This window comes from Pelodiscus sinensis, chromosome 4, assembly GCF_052426305.1.
Source record: "Pelodiscus sinensis isolate ZL-2025 chromosome 4, ASM5242630v1, whole genome shotgun sequence".
Classification (NCBI taxonomy): domain Eukaryota; kingdom Metazoa; phylum Chordata; order Testudines; family Trionychidae; genus Pelodiscus; species Pelodiscus sinensis.
Window position 1 is genome coordinate 136,247,680 of NC_143055.1, and position 21,842 is coordinate 136,269,521.

A 21,842-nucleotide genomic window follows, 5' to 3' on the forward strand; every position below is an offset into this window, starting at 1 on the left:
ACAATGCAGGCAGCTAGTATAAGCATTGCTGATGGGCATGGGATGCCTAGAGCAGTCCCATAACGTAAAGCCTGGAGACTGGGGCACGCTCCATCCTCAGGCAAAGTCCTGTTTGGGCTGCTAAGGGGGAAAAGGCCATTAGGCAGAACAAGTAACAACACTAGCACAAGGCAGCAGAACATTCCAGCTCATCACAGGTAGCAATAAGAAACTGAGGGGGGGGGACTCATGGTGCCCCATGTACTGTGCCATGGAGGTGCCACTCCAGGGGGTCCCTAGCGCTGCTCCCCTTGCGGATACTCCTGAGGGGGAAACGTCCAGAGCCCAGGCCTGTGGCGAGCGCACATGTGAGCAATCACTCAAAGAGCTTATTGTATTGAATTGTCAGTATATTGAATTCATGCCAATTATTCAAGACATTTTGAATTCAAAATGCTCACAACCCTCCTTCATGTCATGAGCAGATTTTGTAAGCATACTCCCCACTCCACTATCCTAGTCATTAAGGAAAATATTGAATAATCCCAGACCCAGCACTGAACCCTGCAGTACTCCCACTAAACACATCCTTCCACTTGGACAGCAAAACATTTACAGCTAGTCTTTCATTACGATTTTTCAACCAGTCCACGTAGACCACATTTCCCTACTTGGCTTATAATCATATCACAGGGCTGAGGGAAAAGCCTTTCTAAAATCAAGATATACTCCCATCTGTTGCTTCCCTCTATCTATTAGGTCAGTTGCCCTGTCTAAAAGGAAATCAGGCTGTTTTGGCATCATTTGTTCTTGACAAATCCATGCTAGCTATTTCTTATAACATTATTATCCTCTAGGCATCTTTCCAGGTATCAAAGTAAGACTGATCTGTAATTTCCCAGCTCCTCTTTGTTCCCCTTTTTGAAGGCAGGCAAACAACAGACCCTTTCTCCACTCTTCTGAAACTTCTTCCGTCCTCCAAGAGCTCTCAAAGATAACTGCAAAGGGTTCCAAGATTGCTTCAGCAAGTCTGTTAAGTATGCTAGAATGAATGTCATGAGGCCTTGCACACCTGAATATAGCTAACTTATCTATTCCTTAACCTTTTCTTTCCCCATATTTTGGCTGGTGTTTCTTTCTCTTTGCTGTTAATTGTGTTGCATATCTCATCACTATTAATCTTTTTAGTGAAGATGGAAGCAAAAGCAGGTATTAAACACGTCTGCCTTCTTGACATCATCAATTATTAGTTCTATTTCCCTAAGTGGAGAACCAACGCTTCCCTTTATCTTTCTCTTGCTCCTAATGTATTTAGCACACCTCTCATTACCTTTTATGTCCTTTGCCAGGTGTAACTCCGTTTGTGACTTCCTGATTTTGTCCCTACAGGTGTATGCTATTCTTTTGTATTCCTCCTGTAGGTTTCCGTTCTGATTTTAGAGCATTCCACTTCCTCCCAGCAGAGGCCTGTCATGGTAATGCTTTCCATCCTCTAAGCATCGCCTAGACAAACCTACCTTCACAGTTTCCAAGTCTCCTGCTTTGGATGCTTCTAACAGTCGATAGTCTACATCAGAAGTGCGTACAGGTGTACTTTCTAGAGAAAACAAAAGAAACTTTGATAGGTACTTTGGCACAGGCGATACAATTAAGATACTGTTATGCTGACAAACTCAGCCTGACCATATTTTCTAAATCGACCAAAGACATTACAGGCACAATTTTTCTAAGTGCTTACACAACTTAGGAGAGCTGGGCCAGAGGTGTTAACATAACTAAGTTATTGTTTACTAATAAACATTTGTACACATGGGCCAGGGTTTGATGTACAGGTCCTTAGCTTGCTTTTAGCACCATGGCACATATACTATTAAAAACCTTTATAATCATTTATTACAGGCAGAGAAAAGAAAAAACAGTTAAAACCTTTGAAGTACTAAATAAGGCTCTAATTTTAAGCTTTTTGATTGTTTTCTACATCTTTAGTTGGAGAGTTTTAGACAGAAAAAGTTCCTATTTGTCAGGCTCTTAGAATCAAAGGTGGTAATAACTTGTTCTTATTTAAAAAAAAGAGAAGTTCTTAGTTGACATGGTCTTGAGCTGTTTTTATTGCTGCTTGTATTAAAGTTCTTTCACCCCAGATGGTGTCTGGGATGTAATCTGGCTCCCTCTCCTTGGTCTGGTCTGGTCAGGGCATTTGGATTAGTAAGGCCCAGTGTCCCAAGAAACAGAGGGGGAGGAGGGCAGCCATGATGGTGAAGTTTACTTCAGTACCCTATTTGCTCTGTCAAGCGTGCTTTAAAAAAATCCACAACATTTGTTCTTTAATGACCCAAGAAGCAAGGGATAGATGGGAGGGCCCCTTCTTAATTTTGCCCTCCAATTCGACCTAATAAATGACATACCAATTTTGGCTCATTAATTTCCGTTTTTACATTTCCTGTATTTAACGGGCATAATTTGACCGCAATTATATTAACTTAGATCTTTTGTTTAGACTAACAGTTATTTTGCATTGCTTTTATGGGCAAGAATTTTATGAATTCTTACATACTTTTCACAGTTAAGTGCACACTCTGGATAAACTTGTAGGCCCACACATTACAACAGCACCAAATGCCAAACTGAAAAAAATCTCTCTGCCTCTATTATTTACTAAGTCAGTTTTAAAAAAAAAAAAGAAGAGAGAACGGAGTGATAAAAAGATAGGTTTTAAATACCTTTCCCTGGTTTTAGTTGATAGTTAAAAATTACAGGCCTCAGCCCCAAACCCAGACAAACAGTATCCGCCTTTCCTCATCCTGACCAGATATTGCTGCTGCTGCTTCTCCCAACGGAGAGCTGTGTAGGACTGAGGGACCAGCATGAGAAAGTCAGTTGCAAAGAGAGGAAGGGGCTGGATGGACAGGGTGGCAGCCTAGCTGACCCTGGAAAGGTAATTGTTCTCTGGCCACTTGTGCCTGCTTAAATAGAAACTCCTACTACTTACAACTGAAACTGGGTTAAAAGTGGCACAGTGCCAAAACTGTTTCAGGCAACAGTACTCTTTTCTCCTATCGTTCCATTGGAGATTGTTTCTTATGGTGGAAGGACACAGTGCTTAAACCCCCTTCAGTGTAAGTAGCTGAGGAATAATTGTGTCTGTAATGTAGCCTAAGGTCTGTTATGTAGCAGTGATTGAGAGTATTTCTTACTTTAAGCCACAAAGGGCCCTTAGAGACGGGGTCTCTTCTATGTCTGCAGGTACCCTGCCCCGAGGCCCATGCTTCTAGATGCTTCACGGCTCACAGTGACAAGGAGCGTGTTCATATAAAAGGGGGCCTGAAGAGGTCATTTTGCAGGGCTAAAAAAAAAAAGCTTCAAAAATGTGTCTAAAACTTTCATTACCATTATCCCAACAGGCCAGGCAAGTAGAGCCCTGCATAGATACAAACTCTGTATCCACACCCGCCAACTGCAAAAAAGACCCATGGATAAAAAGTGTGTATCTGCAGATTTGCAGGGATCTACACACCCACACTTTCTGTCAGCACACACACAGTGATGTGGTGTCATTAAAACACACAAGATTCTCATTTATTTGCTCTACCTAACCAATTAGTGAAATCAGCTCTTTGCAGGAGAGCACAATGAGTACAAATGGCCATCTGAATTCCCAGCTAGCAATTGTCCTGTGAATGTACATTAATTTGCCAGTTCAATCTAAGGTTGTATTTCTCATTTGTAGACCCTGTTTTCTCTTCCTGACAGAACACCCTGTGCCGGTACAGCAGGCAGAACGTTGAAAAATAGACAGCAGATATTCCAGCTACTGTTCTTGGATCCTGCCACAGAGCTACCTTCATCTGCCTCCCTTCTGTCTCTATGCTGAGAGGCAGGGAGGAGGGGAGAGAGATGGACAGCAGAGTCTAGGAACCAACTTGCAAGGTGGGAAATGCTCTTTAAGAATAAGGGCAGAGGAAACTCATGAAACCTTTACACCCTCTAGGAATGGGTTCAGCATCTCTGGTGTGTCCAGAAATGCCAAGTCCTTCCCCAGAAAGCTAGTGCCACAAGAGCTGCCAGCATGAACATTAGCACGTGATGTGCAATAAAGGCTGCTGGAAGGAGATGCGGGAGGCTCACTGCGCATCAGCAGCCCTGGGTAGATCACAGCATGAACCAAATTCATTTCTACAAGGGACAGACTTTAGCCCCCTCCCTTCAGGAAAGATCATAGCGAGAGTCTATCACTCCATTTCCATCCTCTCCTCAACAGCTGCTGGGGTTCACCTGGCTACAGACTCCTCAGGGAGGGATAGGAGGGGTCTCACTGCTTTGAGAGTGGGCATAGAATGTCACTTGGCACTCTTCAGTGGCTGTTTCCTTATCTGGTCTCTGCCTGTCTGCCCACTAACTCTTAAAAACTTAGAAAAATCCACAAGGTCAGAAATGGGACACAAATATGTTTATAGGCAGACTCCAGTTTCTAGCAGGTAATACATCCCTAGCAGAGGACAGCTGTAGCTAGCAATCCAAGGGTCTATACTTTGGGACCGAAGAAATCGATAAAATTAAAATGACATATGTTCTCTGCCATTCTTATTACCTTGGGTTATTCAGGTCATTTAACAAACATCAATTTTTTGCAACGTGACAAGTTACATGTAAATGTCCACTTGGCAGTCTTTCATTACATACAATAACTAAAGAACCAGAGCATACCTTTATAAAAGGCATTAAACACAAATTAAATTGCAGACATTTGTACATGTGGTGCATTAGAATAGGGAAGACAAAACTATATGTAACACTTCCCTCCCCAAAAAATCAGTTTCAGCAGAGAAATCACAGTAAGTCATTATACGTGAAAAAAGGGAGACAGTAATGTTAAAATACGCCATCTATTTCTACCCACCACTTAGAATTTGCTGCACTGCTTCATTTCCCATCTGTGCTGCTGTGAAACCTTGTAAGGAGATGATGGAGGGATCAGAGCCATAATTCAGCAGGAGGCGACAGGTTTGCAAGTGACCTGCTAAAGCAGCCCTATGCAAAGCTGTTTGACCAAGTGTGTCCAGTGCATTCATCTGAAAAATTAGTAACCAATATAAAATTGAGTATCTGTGTAACTGCAAGCCTCCACCCTGCCCCAGAACCTTAACATAAAAGAAGAGTAACAAGTAGCATTTCAGAGCATGCTAATTTCCTTATAAACCCTATTGCCTTGCAACACTGTTAAAACGGAACGTAGGCTCAAATAAAATATTCCTAATTAAAAGTAATTATTTCAGACTACATTTCTTAACTTTTCATGTAATGCAGTTCTTAATTTGTGTTACTAATAAAACAAAATACGACTACCAGAAAAATCTGCACTTTAAAACTAATAAATATTTTTACAAAGTTCAACTTGGAAAAATTCATCTTTTGGAAATAAGTCACTTGAACAAAATTAACTGTATCAGCAAAAATCTAATACAAGTGGATGATTGCTTGATATATTTACATCTCCCTAAGAATTTCATGCAGGTCCAAGCTGCAAGACAATTACCATCTGCCATCCTCAGAGGAGAAATAACACAATATTATCTAATAACAATAATTCAAAAATGCCTCTGAGGAGGTCAGAGGGAGATTTCTTCAGACAGAAAACTTAAATTCAGTTATCACAAATTCAGTCCATTATCTTATTATTTGTTAATTCTTTTAATGAAATAAACATTTAAGTCTATAGTAAAGTACTATGCATGAAAAGCTTGTAAGCAGGCAACAAGGAATTAAGGTAATGCAGGAGCTCAGCATAAAATCATGAATAGGCAACATCAAGTGATGCAATGAAAAAAGTCTCATCCTATGGAAAACTACTTGCCTGACAAGATCAAATATAATAATCTAACCTAGCCACTTGGAATGTATACAGAACCTTCACAGAGAAGAAAATGATGGCCAGGATGTGCTTTAAAACATTTTTTTTTTTCCAGCAAAACCTTCTTAGCTAATGGCTATTCATGGCAAATGTAAATGCAACTGTCCAACTGCTTTAGGGGGTTTTGGTCACTTTAGGAAATAAAACTGCTCTATATTCTTTGGACATTGCGACAAATAACTTGCCACCCGCATCCAACCATAACTATTCCAGGCTGTGAACTGCATGCACCACAGATACTTACTATATAGAACTCCCATTGTACTTTCACAAAATTCTTATCTTGATAGACTAGAACCAAGACCTGGTCCACAGCACAAGGTTAGATTGAAGTTAGCTACGGTAGGTCAATTTTATAACTAATGAGTCTACACCACCAAGCCCATCCTGCAGGCTTTAAGGGCAGTTAAAGTTGATTTCTGTACTCCACCTTGGCAAGAGGAGTAGTGTTAAATCTGATCTTGCATGGTCGACTCTGGGATAGTACAGACACAGCACTGCTAGAGTCAACATTGTTGGACTCTGGGAGGTGTCCCACAGTGCCCCAATGTGATTTCTCTGGCCTGGACTTTCAACTCTGCTGTTCTCCCAGGTACACAGGAAAAGACTCAAGAAAATTTGTATTTCATTTCCTGTGTGGCCGGCATGGGAAGCCCAGCAGTCTACCAGACCATGATTGCCCAGGGTTGCAAACGAGATCCAGCATGGAGACTGCAGGAGATCCTGGATCTGATTGATCTGTGGGGAGAGGAATCTGTGCAAGCAGCACTCCGAAGCTGGTGGAGAAATGCTGATCTCTATGACAAAATTGCACAGGGCCTGGTGGGAAAAGGATATAGCGGGGACACCCAGCAGGGCCATGTGAAAATAAAGGAGCTCAGGCAAGCATGTCAAGAGACAAAGGAGGCAAATGGTCATTCTGGGTCAGAGCCTCAAACATGCCATTTCTATGGGCAGCTGCATGGGATTCTAGGTGGGACCCAACCCCTGTCCCAAAGCTGTCTGTGGATACCTCCCAAGAGACTCTTCAGGCAGCCTTGGGCAACAACGAGGAGGACAGTGTAGAGGATGAGGAGGAGGAGGAGGATACTCAGCGGGCAAGCAGAGAATCTGGTCTTACCAACAGCCAGGACCCTTTCTTTATTCTGGACCCAATCCCCTCCCAGAACTATTGCTGCCAGACCCTGGTGGCAGGGAGAGCATTTCTGATGAGTTCACATTTGTAATCATGCTGCGTGACTAAGTGTAATTTGGTTTTATCTGTATCCTAGAGGATACACTGGTGGCCACTCTGCCTACAGAGTGAGGGCTCCCCAGGACAGCTGTTAACGTGTCTGTAGATGGGAGTTCCTAATGAGATTATCTGGGACAGAAAATCAAAATGGATGTGTACTAGCCGGCACTGAAGACATCATTTCCATCTCTGCACTGCTGCTATCTCAAACAGAGTAGAATCCAGAGCCTTAGCGATATTTCCACATTTCTGCCACCCACGCCCATCAACACTCCAGGTTCACTTCCAGGCTTCTGCCCATCAGTTACTTCCCTCACTCTCCTCAGTTATCTCGGATTCCCCACGCCTGTGCCCTGCTTCCGTGGGGGTGGGGGATGGAGGGGTAGAAACAGGTTTCTGTACTGTAGCTTAAATGAACTATTACTCAAATGTCTGTATTAACATGCCTAGTAAGGAATCTATTTGTCAAAGAATATTTCCTGAATTGTTTGATACCTGTGTAGTTCCAAACATACTTGCTGACAGATAAATTATCAAAATAATGGAACCCAGAATTACTATATTGTGTTATTTTCACAAACAAAACATGCAGAATTTAAAAATAGTGAGAGCAAAATTTTTAAAAACCAGCCCCCCAACAGGACCAGCTGCCTGTCATCCTGCGCCGCTGCCTCTGACAGCAGCGCAGGGTGGCAGCAGCCCCTGCCCGGGGTGGGGGTCCGAGCTCCCGGACCCGGCACAAGCCGGAACTGAGCTGAGCTGCCTGCCCGCCTGGCTACTAACACGCTTTAAATGCAGAGCAGCTGCAGGGCTAGGTCCCAGACCCAGCACAAACCAGGACTGAGCCAGGCTGCTGGCCAGCCTGATAAATAATGTACTGGCGGGGGGGAGGAGGAGAATGCGTGTAGTCTATGGCATTAACCTATAAGCTTTTGCTTATCGGTTAATCAAATACACTATTACACCCCTAGTTCCTAAATCCTTCTCCCTGCACCATCATTTCAACCATGCATTGAGACCTTGTGGTGGTTATCTGGCCTGCCATGTGGAAACGTGCCCCACACAAGGCAAAAATGACATTCCTGCTCTTTGTATGTATTTTGTACATTAAAATAGGATGCGTGTCAGATGGGTCTGAATCTAGCAAGGTGCTGACCACTCTTACGCTAACCCAGTCCCACTGAACTGCTCATGTCCAAAAGAGTAAGAACTTGCTTAAGAGTTTTCCTAGCAACCTGTAGGAATAGAACCAGAGGGATTCAGTTTCTCTTACCTACCCCCACACAAGACAAAGAGCCACCCAAATAGCGGCCCAAGTACATCATACCTAAGTCTGGTATATTTGAATGAAACACACAATTTTACACACATTGCAGCTACTCCCCACAGAACAGAGTAGTTTTCACTTAATGAACAAAACAGTGTTAAGTCATCTCAAAGAGCCTGCACCAAGGGACTCTAGTGTTTCCGATACATTTGTCTCCCACAACAGGTGTGAACATTTTCAGTGTTTCAACTCTGTCTTCCTGAGTTAGATGGAAGAACAAGGGCTCTAGGAAGTGAGTCTCCCTGCACCCCTGAGCGTGGGTCATCTAACTACTGTCCATAGAATATCCTGGAGCTAGAACTTTAATCCTTCCATGCTGTTATCCTCCTCCCTCCTCCCCCCCGCCCCCACTAACTATTGGTACTGAACTCTTGACAAATCTGGCCCATGATCCCATTAAATCTCAAATCTTCTGCTGCCAGCCATAGATGAGATTCTTATTTCTAGCATACAGCTACATTATCAGGAGCTAATGTGAGAAAACTATTATAATTAACTGTCTGAATGAGTGCAAACACTTTTCTCTTAAAAAGCAACGCCTCCCTGGGAAAGTCTTAGGTGAGATGCAGCTATATCCAATTCCAAAACAGGACACACTGTGTGCACCATGGTACAGTCATCCAAGTATTTGGTGATTCTATTAAGCCTCTCTGAAAGTGAGTCAGATACTGAAGTCTGCAAATACGGGGACCTCAATTGTAAATCAGTTGTCTTAAAATAAAACGATTTGTATGAACTACGTGTTTGATTGCAGTGCTCTCACTGCCCAGTACTTCAGAAATAACAGAGATTGTTATTACAGGTATACTTCTTCATTTCTTGCTACCTGCCTAGACTCAGCTCTAATCAACTGAAATTTTAATCTATTCATAAAAAGGGACTTTCATGCAGAAAACGTCTGAGAGAAGGGAAGTTGCAAAATGACAATGTTCACAATAACTATTTTCTAATTAGTTGCTACAGTCATTCCAAAGGGACACTTATGAAAGATGCTTGGAAGACATGCTGTTTGAGGGGCTACACTTTCATATTTACCTGTAATCTTATGATTTCCAAGACATGACCTTTAAAACCACAACTCACAGGGAGCTTACAAACGATTTGGGTGGGTAGTAATCATTATCTACAGCAAGGGTGACTTAAAAGGATTTGTTGGGTGGGAAAACAAGAACAGAGTTAATTACTGAAGGCTGAGAACTGAAGGTTTTCAAAAATGGATGACCAAAATTAGATCCACAATCTATAAGCTTTCATCTGAAGAAGTGGGCTGTGCCCACGAAAGCTCATGATACCATCTACATGTTTTGTTAGTCTCTACAGTGCCACTAGACTATTTGTTGTTTAAGTTTTTCCTTAATTTGTAGTTAGACATATAACTAAATCTAGCCTGATTTGCACAAGAAATAAGAACTTAACAGCCCTTACTAAGTGTCGTATTTTTAAAAAATCAGGGCAAGGCTTTTCAAGAAATGAGTGACTAAAATATGATTTCAACATCTTCACTTAGGCACTATGGCAGGTGGCCCAAATTTCAAGTGGGGAGCACTCAGCATTTCCCACTAATTAATTATAAGCATACCTATGGGTCACCCAGGAAGTCTCAGGCACAATGAGGAAAAAGCAATAATTCTCCTGACTGCTGATCATGTGTTTTAACCACAAGACCCTTGACCGCCTACTAATTTATTTAGGATATATTTACCTTTGCTCCATGTTTATGCAGAACTTCCATGACATCATTATGAGCTCTTTCAGCTGCAACATGCAAAGGCGTCATGAAGCTACATGAAAAATGGTAGATGTTAGTTTTATCATCCAACTAATGTATTACTTAGTCCTTGGGAAAAATAAAATTTGGCTTAAATTTTCAGACACCTACTCTTTGTTCTTCTCGTTAACATTAGCTCCTTTCCTGAGCAACAGTTCTGTAACTTGTTTCCGTTTAGGGTGTAGGGAAGCCACAGCACAGTGCTGCAAAACAAAGCAAACAAATTATAATCTACTATTTAGACGACTAAGCAATATTTCATGGTGCGTGCTATATCTTCTTTCCATATCACACTGAACATTAGACTGCGAAGCTTGCAAGTACATCCTAAGTAAATGCATTGCATTTCTGCATCAATATAAAATACACCAAACAGAAAGTAAGCTAGCTATTAAGGAAAAACTTGCTGCTTTTAAAACAATTTTGATTTTATAACTATTAGTCACACCTGAGAAATGGTTAAGTCACCATGTCTAAAAGCAAGACACAGGGACATTATGGGCTCATCTCCATTATGGGGTAGTCAATCAATCTACTGGAGGTTGATTTAATGGGTCTACTGAAGACTCCTAAACCAACTACTGCTCACTCTGTTGTCAAATTCAGTACTTCATCATCATAAGAGGAGTTAGGAGAGTCAATGGGAGACTTTCTTCTGTCAATCAAGCGTGGTGTGGACCCCACGGTATGTTGCACCAATTTGAGTTATGTTACCAATGTAAATCAAATTGCATAGCTTAGATCAGCGGTCTCCAACCTTCTAAAATACAAGTTCATTTTTTAATGTAAGTGCAATCCAGGATCTGCCTCAAACCCAGATACTCTTGCCTCACCTCCTTCATGTTTCTTCTTTGAGGCCCCGCCCCTGCTCACTCAGTCCTCCCTCCCCCTTTCTCCCTCCCTTTCACCAGGGAGGGGCAGAGGGTTCGGACACAGGTTCTGGGCTAAGGATCTGGAGTGGTAGCGGGGCTCTGAGCTGAGCCTGGGGTAGGGAGTTGGGGTGCAGGAGAGGGTTCAGGGTACAGGCTCTGTAAAGGAGTTTGGTCCAGGGGGCTCAGGGATGGGACAGAGGCTTGGGGTGCAGGAGGGGGTTCATGATTAGGGCAGGGGTTTGAAGCTGGCTCCAAGTGGACACTGCTTACCTCAGGTGGCTCCTGGGTGGTGATGCAGCGGGGCTAAGGCTAAGGTTAGGGGCTAAGGTTCACCCTGACATCAGTGCCACCTCCTTTCCCCCACCCTCCTCTCGCTTCCCTGTCCTGAACAGCAAGCAGGAGGGGAAGCTCCAAGGCAAAGGCCAGGAGGTGCGCAGCAGTGGGAGGAGGGGCAGCTTACAAGCCAGCACTTCATAACCTCTTGGCCAAACCAGTCAGGATCACCTGTCAGAGGCTCCAAGATCCACCAGTAGATCCCGATCTACTACTTGGTGACCAATGGCTTAGACTTACCTGTCCCCATAATGTAGACCTGCCCTTAATGGCATACTGCTAGAAGTGGCTAAAGGCAACAGGATTTTAAAATACAACTTTTTGCAGATGGCTTCTAAAGAGTTACACCGGAGTCCCCTGCTTCCTTCAATGTGACATGAGTCCCATGGTGGACTGAGTTAATTGTGTTATTCACTCTCCTATTTAGATGAACACTTAAAGTGCTACTCTGACTGCCATGCTGGTATGTGGTTGCGGTTACTGAAATAAAGGAAGCTCTTTGGAATCGTGCATTCTGAAGGAATAATTCTGGTAAATGTTCCAAGGCGTATCTTTAGTGGGATGTTCTGGAAGCAAGGGCCTCCATAAATCCCATTGCCCATGGGAGAAAAGTGCCATTTGCTACATCCCATTACTAGATGTAACATTCTCCTCTTTGTGAGGGTCAACTCTGCAGACTGCTTTGTGGGGAGGCTTGCAAAATACTGGGCATGAAGCCTTTGCTTTGCCCATGAAGCCACAAGCTCGGGTAGTAATGGGCCATGTTCCCTCTGACACCTGTGCATTAGGGCCAGTCCTCCTCCTGGGACTGAAAGTTTCAAACACGCCCACTAATTTTGGCCCCCAAATTGCGATACTAAAAGCTTGATTTTCAGAGAAGCTGAGCACCCATAATTCCAAGTGACTGCAAATCAGGCCCCAAATGCTGGATAGTGGTTGGAAGAGACCACAAGTAAGATGAGAGTCCATCGTGGACAAATGCTAGTTATTGGTCCATGTAAAACAGGGCCTATTGATCTTCTGACATTTCTGAGCCAGGTCACAAGGTTTTTAAACAGCAAGCACAAAACTCGTACATAACAGTCAATGACTTATTGCTGTGAAGAATTCCCTCTGACAATCAAAATCAATCAACCTAGCCACACTGATTTGAATGGGGCCATCAATAACATCCCACTTCACTGTCTAGTCCTACCTGTAAAACAGGAAAAGATTGCTGGGACATTGGCTCCATGCTCTTTGACTTCACTGCTTCATCAAACCATCTCCATGAGCGAAGAGCAGAGGCTAATCCCAGTGAAGTCATTAGCACACAACACACACAGCTGACATGGTACCTTCATATAGAAAGACCCCCTGCTTGATAATGCTGTGACCACAGTGAGGACAAAGGCCAACATGCTGCTGGTTTGCTTCCCGTCTTGTGATATTTAACAGTGTTTCATCTCAAAGACCTCAACAGAATTGAAAACTCCTGTGTGGCCAAATAGCACAGACAAAACCAGGCACATCTGTGAATGCCAGACAAGTTTAAATTCTATCACAACAAATACATTTTGCTAGCACAGACCTATACCCATCAGCTGGAGAAGGGAAACAATAGGTAGGTCCATGAGAGGCAGGAAGACCCTTTATAGCAGGGCTGGCCACAAACATTTCACTGCTGATCTCTATTGGATGTTGAAAGAATAAATAAACTGATCTGTGTGGGAATGGATAAGGTCTAATTGGGATTCCGGTGAAAAAAATGGTTTAAAAAGTAAAAGACAAAAGGTAGAGAGCAGCCTGCTAACTTATTCTAATCCCCTACAGGTCAGCAGGATCCAATTCCATTGCCTGCTTCATCCCAAGCCTCTGCCACCCAAAAACATTTTTTTAACAAGTGTCCATAACACAATACAAGACAAGTGCAGTCACAGCAGGAAACAGAGCAACCCTCTCGCAGCAGTCACAGGAAGGTAATCAGGTGGGAAGAACACACAGGTTCAAAATGAAGAAACAAGCAGTAACCTACTTTCAGGTTTCTGGAGAAATCCTGCCTAAAAACTTAATCCAAGGATGAAAAAATGTACAATGTTTCTTCTATAGCAGTTATTTACTTGTAATGCTTTAGATGCCTGGTGGCACATCCTCAATTTTAGATTAATACATTTTCATAACCTAGCAATAAAAAAACCCTTCAACACACACTACTTCTACATATACCATAAAAAATGATTTGACTCTCTAGTCTTACCAATGGAGTCTCATGTGACTGTGGCTGTTTGAAATTAATGATCTCCAAAGCAAGAGTCTTTTTTACTTTGGCTAGGTCTGCCTCTCTGGCTGCTTGCAGTAAAGAATGTCCTTTGAATTCATCTGTTGGAGAAATCAGACAATTAATATTTAGCAACCTATCAGGTTTATACATCTTATTTTAAAAACGTAACTACAATTAACCTGGGGGGGGATTAGGGTTAGGGTCTATACTGCCCTAAATCATAACGTCAGCTATGGCGACAGAACCTTAACCCCTGTCCCACTGAAGGCAGGAATATATTTTTGGAGTGAGATGGGAAGGAAAGCTCCAGTTTCCAGAAGAAAACACTCATCCTCCACTCCAGCCTCAAGATTAAGAGTGTCAGAAGGATCCCTAAAAGCTCTGTATCCAGTCAGAGAAGGAGTCTTCAAGGACCAGCACTAAAGACGACAGGAGAGAGGCCACCTTCAGAGAGCCACCATAATGTCCAACATAGGCGGCATGACGGGACAAGGTTGCATCACACAGCACTACAGAGCTTTCAGGCGTAAGTTACACCAATAGCACAACCAGCCTCCAGAGCAATCCAGGAGCAAGAGAGCCCAAAGGCGGCTTAAAGTCACCTGACTTCACCTTCTCCCCACAGTCAGAGAATTTGGCCAAGCATTGCTCACTTGGTTCTGGCAAGTAACCTCTCTGACAACGCTGGACTCACTGGGGAGAGCGAAGAAAGCAGGATCTATTCATATCCAAATAGGTAAAAATTACCCTTTAATAAATGATGAACAAAAACCAAAGTCAGCCGACACAACATTTTTAACATTTCAGAAGTTGCTTCTTACGGAATGAGTGATTTTCTCTAACTTTCTAACTTGTGTTCATTGTCTTTCATTGATACAAAAATGGGACAAAAAGAGGTAAATGAGAAAGAGAAGTTTAGACGCAAGTTTATCAACTGACTTTCCCACCACTGGGGGATAGAAGAAATCCTTTTGGATCAGAAAAAAGAACTGAGAAAAACAAATCAGAGTAATGAAGGCTCTTGGAGGACAGGGGGAACAGCGCTTTCTTTAAATTACAAGTGATGAATCAGGAGCTGGGTAACCTGATTTATGACCAAGATGAATTCTAGAATAGTTACATTTTATACTGCAGTACCCAAATTCAGAACATTTGACCATCAGGAAGTAATCAAGAGTTTCTGAGAATTAATTCCAAAGAATTGAACACCATTGCAAGAATTAGCTGTATCAGTGTAGTATCAGTGGCAACTTCCCACTGCAAGGCTACACCATCAAACTGATGATGTGTTTCAACAGATTAGTCTAACTTGCCAGGCCAAGATGAACACATATGTCAAACTGGATGACAAAGCAAATCAAAAGCCTTTTCTGTACTTCACAGCCATCTATTCCAAAAAGTATTCAACTGATTCTGTCAAAACCATCTTCTGAGAAAAAGCTTGGCATATTGCAGTGAAATCCAGAGAGCCCAGCAACAGAATATTGGAAATCAAAGCATCAGCAATACTTCTCCTCTCTTTCCTTGTCATTAGTTTGCAAAAACAAAAGCAAAAAAAAAAAAAAAATCATGCCAGTTGGTTATCACAGGCTGATCTGCAGGACCAGATAAATCTCTGAAGTCTGAAAGTCATGTTTTTGCTTTACAAAGTTAATTAAAATCATTTGCCTGAACTCTGCTCTGCATCACTGTTATTTAATAATGAAAAACAAATTTTGAGTTTGATTACAGTGGAGGGGGCAGGTTTCCCAAATTAGAACACATGACTTTACGAAAAGAAAAGAAGGGGAGGCTGCTCTCCTGTAACTAGAGGTTGTTCGAGATGTGGGCATTCAGTCTATATTCCATGGAGGGTTATGTGCATATCCATACACCTGGAGCCAGAGCCTCTGAAAGTAATACAATTTGGCAGTTACACATTGCACCTAGAAATTGCCTCATGGTTTTGGCTGAGGGTAAAAGGCAGGGCGGACCATAAGCATTTCCAATTCCTCCTCTACCGCAGACCTATCAGCTACACAGCAGAAGGAGGTTGGGACAGTAATACAGATAGAGAACACACATCTTGAAGAGCCCCCAGTTACAGGCAACCACTGCCTCTCTCTCCTTCCTGAGGGATGATCCTTATTGTATTCTGCAGAGGAGGTCTGAGAAGCAGTTTCTCATGAGGAGAACGTGCAGAAGCTTCCAATCACAGAATAGAGGTGGTGGCGTCTGTTGTGGAATCATATATTAGAGCACGGTAGGAGGGAAAGTGTGTACCAACCCTACCCAGCAGTCTTACACATCTCTGCAAGGGAGACAACATGATGCATGACTTGGCTGATGCCTGTGCTCTCACTGAGTGGGCCTATCACACTTGGCAGGACTGTCACAACAACCAATAGAAACCTGTAATGCACTCAGGAAAGAAACCCACGTAAAGAGTCTCTGGGTGGAAGTAGCCTGCCTCCACTATGGTGACAAATAGCTTGGGAGACTTCTGGAACGGCTCTCCCCTTTGATTATATCGATAACGATTCCAAGCTTGAAATACATACACGTCAGTCTCTCCCTTAGCTCAGGTGTGGGAGCCATGTCGACAGCACTCTTGCCATGGCAGTTGACCAATGTTGGATCTGCACCATGACTAAGCAACAAAGAGCAGACTTCTACACGATTCTTGGAAGCAGCCTCGTGTAATGGGGTAAACTGCCAGAGATCCATAGCATTAACACAGGCTCCGTGCTAGGAGTGAGAAAGAGATTTTGTGTCAGGAACAAAACAAAACGGTAAGAAAGAGGACAAGATTTTCCTTTGCACCGCATTAACGCTAGTTTAGTTATTACATTAAATGAAAAATAACTGATTTATCTTCAGCTACCAAAATCTGAACTTTGTAAAGAACTTAATTCTTAATGAGATACCCTTGCATGAGGAAAATTCTAGCTACCCTTGCATGAGGAAAATTCTAGCTATTTGAATTCCAATGCTTGGTACAAAGATTACGCAGAAAAACGCAGATTACACAGTGATACAGGCATATGGTCTAAAGCCCCACCCCATTGAAATAATGCAGTAGAGAAGTGAAAAATCAATTTTTTTTTTAAACAGAAATAAGGCTGCAGCCTAATTTATTATATGAATGAACCACATCTCTCCATAATTTTGCAAGATGGCAATACCTATGTATTCTTTCATTATCCACTTACCTTAAGTAGCAATTCTGTGACTTCATAATGTCCATATGAACACGCATTATGAAGAGGTACAAGTCCACTAGATTAAACAAAATAAAATAAAATTACCTGTCTAAGAAGCATTTATGAAGATTTTTTAACTATTTCATGCTGTAAAAATTAGCAGATTTCAAAATCAATGGAATCTTAACCAAACATGTTTACATTTATCTCCAAAATAATGCACTAGTGAAGAATAGAATTAAAAACATTTTGACTAATGTAATGTGGGTGCTTAATGTACCATATTTATTTTAGTGTTTGCATTCAAAATTATCTTTCTTGTGGCCAGAAAGGGGAAAAAGAGCTACATTACATATTACATACAATACATATTCAGACATGTATTTTGGTCTATATACAACTATAGTTATTTTAAATGGTATGTTAAGGGAGAAATCTTCAAATAAAGATTACCTTGCTGCTAGGTATATTATGAAGAGGTACAGATATTTATAGGCTGCAGACTGATATAGCTTCTCCAGACTATAGAGCGACCCAAATTTGCTGCATTTTTGGAGTGCAGATATAGACTCTGTTATTTTCCATTTTTATTTTTTATATTTGAAAGTTGAGAAATAGAGGTTGAAGAATAATTTTCTGCATCAGAGAATTCCACAAAAAAACCCTGCCATCTTTCAAAATGGTTGCCATCTTCTAGTGTTTCCTCAGTAAAGAACACCACTGTCCCCATTCGCTTGGTCTTTTTCAGTGTCCCTATCAGCCTCTTGATCCTGCATTTTCTCTCCTCTCTTCTCTAGAGAGGACCGGACTTTGCTAATTGGGCATTTTTACAATGCCCGTCTTAACAAGTAGAACCTTTGGCCTGAGTCCTCATTGAGAATAATCGGAGATGGAAGCCATTTTGAAAAGTGTCCATAAAAATAAATTCAATCTAATCTAGGTCCACAAACACTAAAATACACCAATGACAATTATATGGTGTCACTACAGACCAAAGTGAATGTTGTTTGGGTGCCCAAATACATCTTCATGAGTTTAGATTTAAATTCAAACTTGTACTATCCCAAGTTACTGATTCAAACTTTCAAGCGACCTAGTTTGTGCCTAGAATACATTTTTCCAGTAGATAATTCTAACCTTTGTATAAGGAGAGATTAAATTGGCTGGGCATTCTATATACCTCTCTGCAGCAGGATGATGATCTGACGACCAAACAAACCTCTCATCTGATCATCATCTGGATCACTCTGGAAATAAATCTACAGATTCAACATACCTAGATAATCCAAATCATGTGCCTGCCTCCTCACCCTTCACCGTATAATTTTATATAACTACTGCACTGACCATGTAAGAACATAATAGCCAGACTGGGTCAGAACAATGGTGCATCTACCCCACTATCCTGTCTCTGGCAGTGGGACAGATGCTTCAGAGGGAATGAACAGAACAAGATACTTATGAAGCGATAGATCCCAGCCGCCCAGTCCCAGCTTCGAGCAGCCAGAAGTGCAGGGACACATAGAGCATGGGATTGCATTCCTGATCATCCTGGTTAATAGCACTGGTAGATTGACCCTGCACCAATGTACCTAATTCTTTGTTTGAACTTTTTGTTGTATTGGCCTTAAAACACACCGGCAATCAGTTCCACAGACCAGTTCTGCATTGTGAGAAGCAGTGCTTCCCTAGGTTTTAAATCTGCTGCCTATTAATTTCATTGGGAAACCCCTAGTTCTTGTGTTGCATGAAGGGCTAAGAGTTAATACCTCTCTCTTGACACCATTTGTGCAATTACAGACCTCTATCACAGGACTCAATTATCTCTTATAAGTAGAAGAGCACCCAGCCAATTTAATCTCTCCTTATACAAAAGCTGTACCATACCCCTAATCATTTCTGTTGCTCCTCTCTGTACTTTTTTGAACTCTAATAGATCTTATTTGAGAAGGAGCAACAAGAACTCCATGCAGTATTCAAGGTATGGGTGAGCCATAGATGTATGCAGAGGCAGTATATTATTTTCTATCCTTTTCCCAATGATTCCTAACATTTTTGAGTGATGCTGTACATTGCACAGATGTTTTCAGAGAACTATCCATAGTGACTCCAAGATCTCTAGCAACTAATTTAAATCCCACCATATTGGATATATAGTTGGGATTTTGTTTTCTACTGTGCATTTCCTGGCACTAATTAACACAGAATTTCATCTGTCATTTTCTTGCCTGGTCACCCATTTTTTAAACCCCCCTTTGTAACTCTCCAGTCAGCTTTGAGCTTAACTGCCTTGAGTAATCTATGAAATATGATAATTTACCATGCATGTACCTGACATGAAAATCAGGTCACAGAAAAGCATAACTGAGTATGCTTTTTGTCTAGAACAGCTTGCAATCATTTGTATTGCCAAAATAATACCAGAGGGCCATAAACACGCAAAACTGTCCACACAGTAACACAGAGGCCCATAAGGGACCAAGCAATATAGATGTTTTAAATGCATTATCCATACAATAGAAGCAGCACACCATTCCCATTCCAATCTTTATCAAGGCTTTACAAAAGATTATTTACTATAAAAACAAATTTTTATTCTGGAAACAATGTTGTCTCCAATTCAAGAGAAACTCATTTTCAGATATATATTGAATTATACCGTGCAACAGAACAATGAAAAATCATTCTTAACACTAACGAAACTAGAGAATGAATTAAAAACTGATCAACATACCCCTTGTCCTTTGCATGAACATCAGCACCATGCTGAAGCAAAAGCTGGACTATTCGAACTCTGTTATAGCCTGCTGCTAAATGTAAAGGGGTGGACTGCAAACAAAAACAAGAGAAAGTAAACACAGGGAGAAAGAATGCAGATACATTTTGTAATTTATACAACCCACATCATGAGAGGGTAGCCCAAGTTCATTAATAACTGAACTGAAGCATAAAAAAAGCTGAGTCTCATTTAATAAACTGGAAATATAGAAGCCAAGTCACTAGTCTTATTTTGAAAATGTGGAATACCCTACGGCTTCTACTAACTTCAATGGGAGCTGCTGGATGCTCAGTACTTTTGGAAGTCTGGTAACTTTTTTAGGAAGCTTCATATACACTCAGAAGCCGAACTTGAAAATCCTGTTTTCAGGCATCTTGGCAATAGTTCTTAAATTTAAAAATGAAGCTAGTGAGAGTAAAATTATAGCCAACAGGTCTGCAAGTGTGACTCTGGGCATCCATGAGAAAAGATCTTGGGGATTACAACTTCTCCCATATTTCTAACGAGAAATAAATAATTTAATGTTATGGCAACCAAAGGGCAATTAATGAATCTACTTCCCTCTTCAAACAGCTGATCCTTGTACACTACATAATTTAGTAATGAAAGCCTTATGAGACATTACCAAATTATAATAGCATTATAAAGCTCTTTGTTGGACTACAGAACTTTTTCAAAACCTGTCTCTCATCTCTGATAACAAAACATTACAGAACTGAATGTCCTACTGTCAATGCAAACACATCATCATCAGAATTAATCTCATCTTCTTCCACCTCGCCAAACTTTCTTTACCCTAAATTCCTTTTATTTATTGTTCATAATTTCACTATCCACGCAATCCCCAAACACCAGAATATATTTGAGTCTCTTTCCCCTGCATCTCTCCTCCAACCCATTCTATTACTACTTCCACTACAGCTCTAAAAAGTTAACCTCACTTCAAATACTAGTGTCAACACACTTCTCTACGCCTTGGGTCAGCTCTCATTGAAGCCCTCAGTCCATGGAATGCTGCTGTCCAAAGACACCTTCCTCACCTTTCTTATCATTGCTTTCAAGGGTCTAAAAATACTCTGCTTCTGCTCACATTTCTGATCTTATCTCTTCCCACTCATTGCCTTCAGTCAGTATCAGCCAGACTGAGCCACTTCCTTCGTTCTTCCTCACACAGCTATCCCTTCTTCTGTGGTAAACAATAAGTTTGGAATCGTTTCAACCTCTGCTTTCACTTTCAAACTCTGTTTCCAGTTGATCCGTTTTTTTATTCAAATTACTCCTTAAAGGAGGATTCATAAGAACAGCCATATTTGGACAAACCAAAGGTCCATCCTGCCTTCCGACAGTGGCCAATGCCACGAGCCCAGAATAAATGAACAGAACAGGTAATCATCAAATGTTTCATCCTCTATTTCCCAGTCTTCTGAACAATTTAGGATGATCCACCATTCAATTTATTTTCACTAATTAGGAGTAATTCACTGAAAAAATCCAATCCTAACCAGCAAAATAATTCAAGATTTTCTCCCCACAAACATACACACATGCCTCTGAAATATCCACTCTTTGCTCTTTTTCCTCCGTCTTGTTCAAACTTCCCTCCACCATGCACAATCTCTTACCATCTTGTACTTTTTGTCCAGTTCTCAGTGGTTAAGGAGAACCATTTATCATCCTCTTTACAACAACCTTTTACATGCCTGTGGCCACCCCCAGCAGTCCTCTGTCTCTAGAAGAAACTCTATTTTTTTTCAATCCTTCCTTGTATTCAATGTTTTCAAACTAGACCTTTAATCATGTTTGTTGCTCTCTTCTGGCCTTTCTCCAGTTTGCTCGTATCTTTCCCAGAGTGTGGTACCCAGAAGTAGACACAACTACTCCAGTTAAAGTCTTACATCTCAGAATGATGTTCACTCTTGCTGCAACAGTATTACATTGATGACTCAACTTTACTTTGCAATCAATTCTAATTCCCAAATCTTTTTCTGCTGTACTTTTCCCCATTTTGTACGTGGGCAATTAATTAGTCCTTTGGAAGTGTAGTATTTTGCATTTGTACTTAACTAAATTTCATCCTATTTATTTCAGACCCTTTCTTCAGTTTTTCAAGATCTTTCTGAATTTTAACCATAAGATTCAAAGCATTAAGCAACCCCTCCAGGTCAGCATTGTCTGCAAATTTTGTAAACGTAATTTCTAT

At 41.4% G+C, this 21,842-nt stretch overlaps 1 protein-coding gene and 1 pseudogene across 4 annotated transcripts in view; one reads left to right on the forward strand and one right to left on the reverse strand.

The window, feature by feature from the left end:
* Positions 1–21,842, reverse strand: part of TNKS (tankyrase) — a 127,259-nt gene that overhangs the window by 32,100 nt on the left and 73,317 nt on the right. For all 4 annotated transcript variants that reach the window (XM_075929204.2, XM_075929203.2, XM_075929205.2 and 1 more), the window contains 8 exons: positions 19,598–19,692; positions 16,873–16,939; positions 16,222–16,408; positions 13,658–13,779; positions 10,328–10,419; positions 10,151–10,229; positions 4,877–5,048; positions 1,497–1,576 (listed from right to left, as the gene is read on the reverse strand). In XM_075929204.2, the coding sequence (XP_075785319.2) occupies positions 1,497–1,576; positions 4,877–5,048; positions 10,151–10,229; positions 10,328–10,419; positions 13,658–13,779; positions 16,222–16,408; positions 16,873–16,939; positions 19,598–19,692 (894 nt within the window). The remainder of the gene's footprint in view (positions 1–1,496; positions 1,577–4,876; positions 5,049–10,150; positions 10,230–10,327; positions 10,420–13,657; positions 13,780–16,221; positions 16,409–16,872; positions 16,940–19,597; positions 19,693–21,842) is intronic.
* LOC149524589 (uncharacterized) lies at positions 5,705–7,113 on the forward strand (annotated as a pseudogene).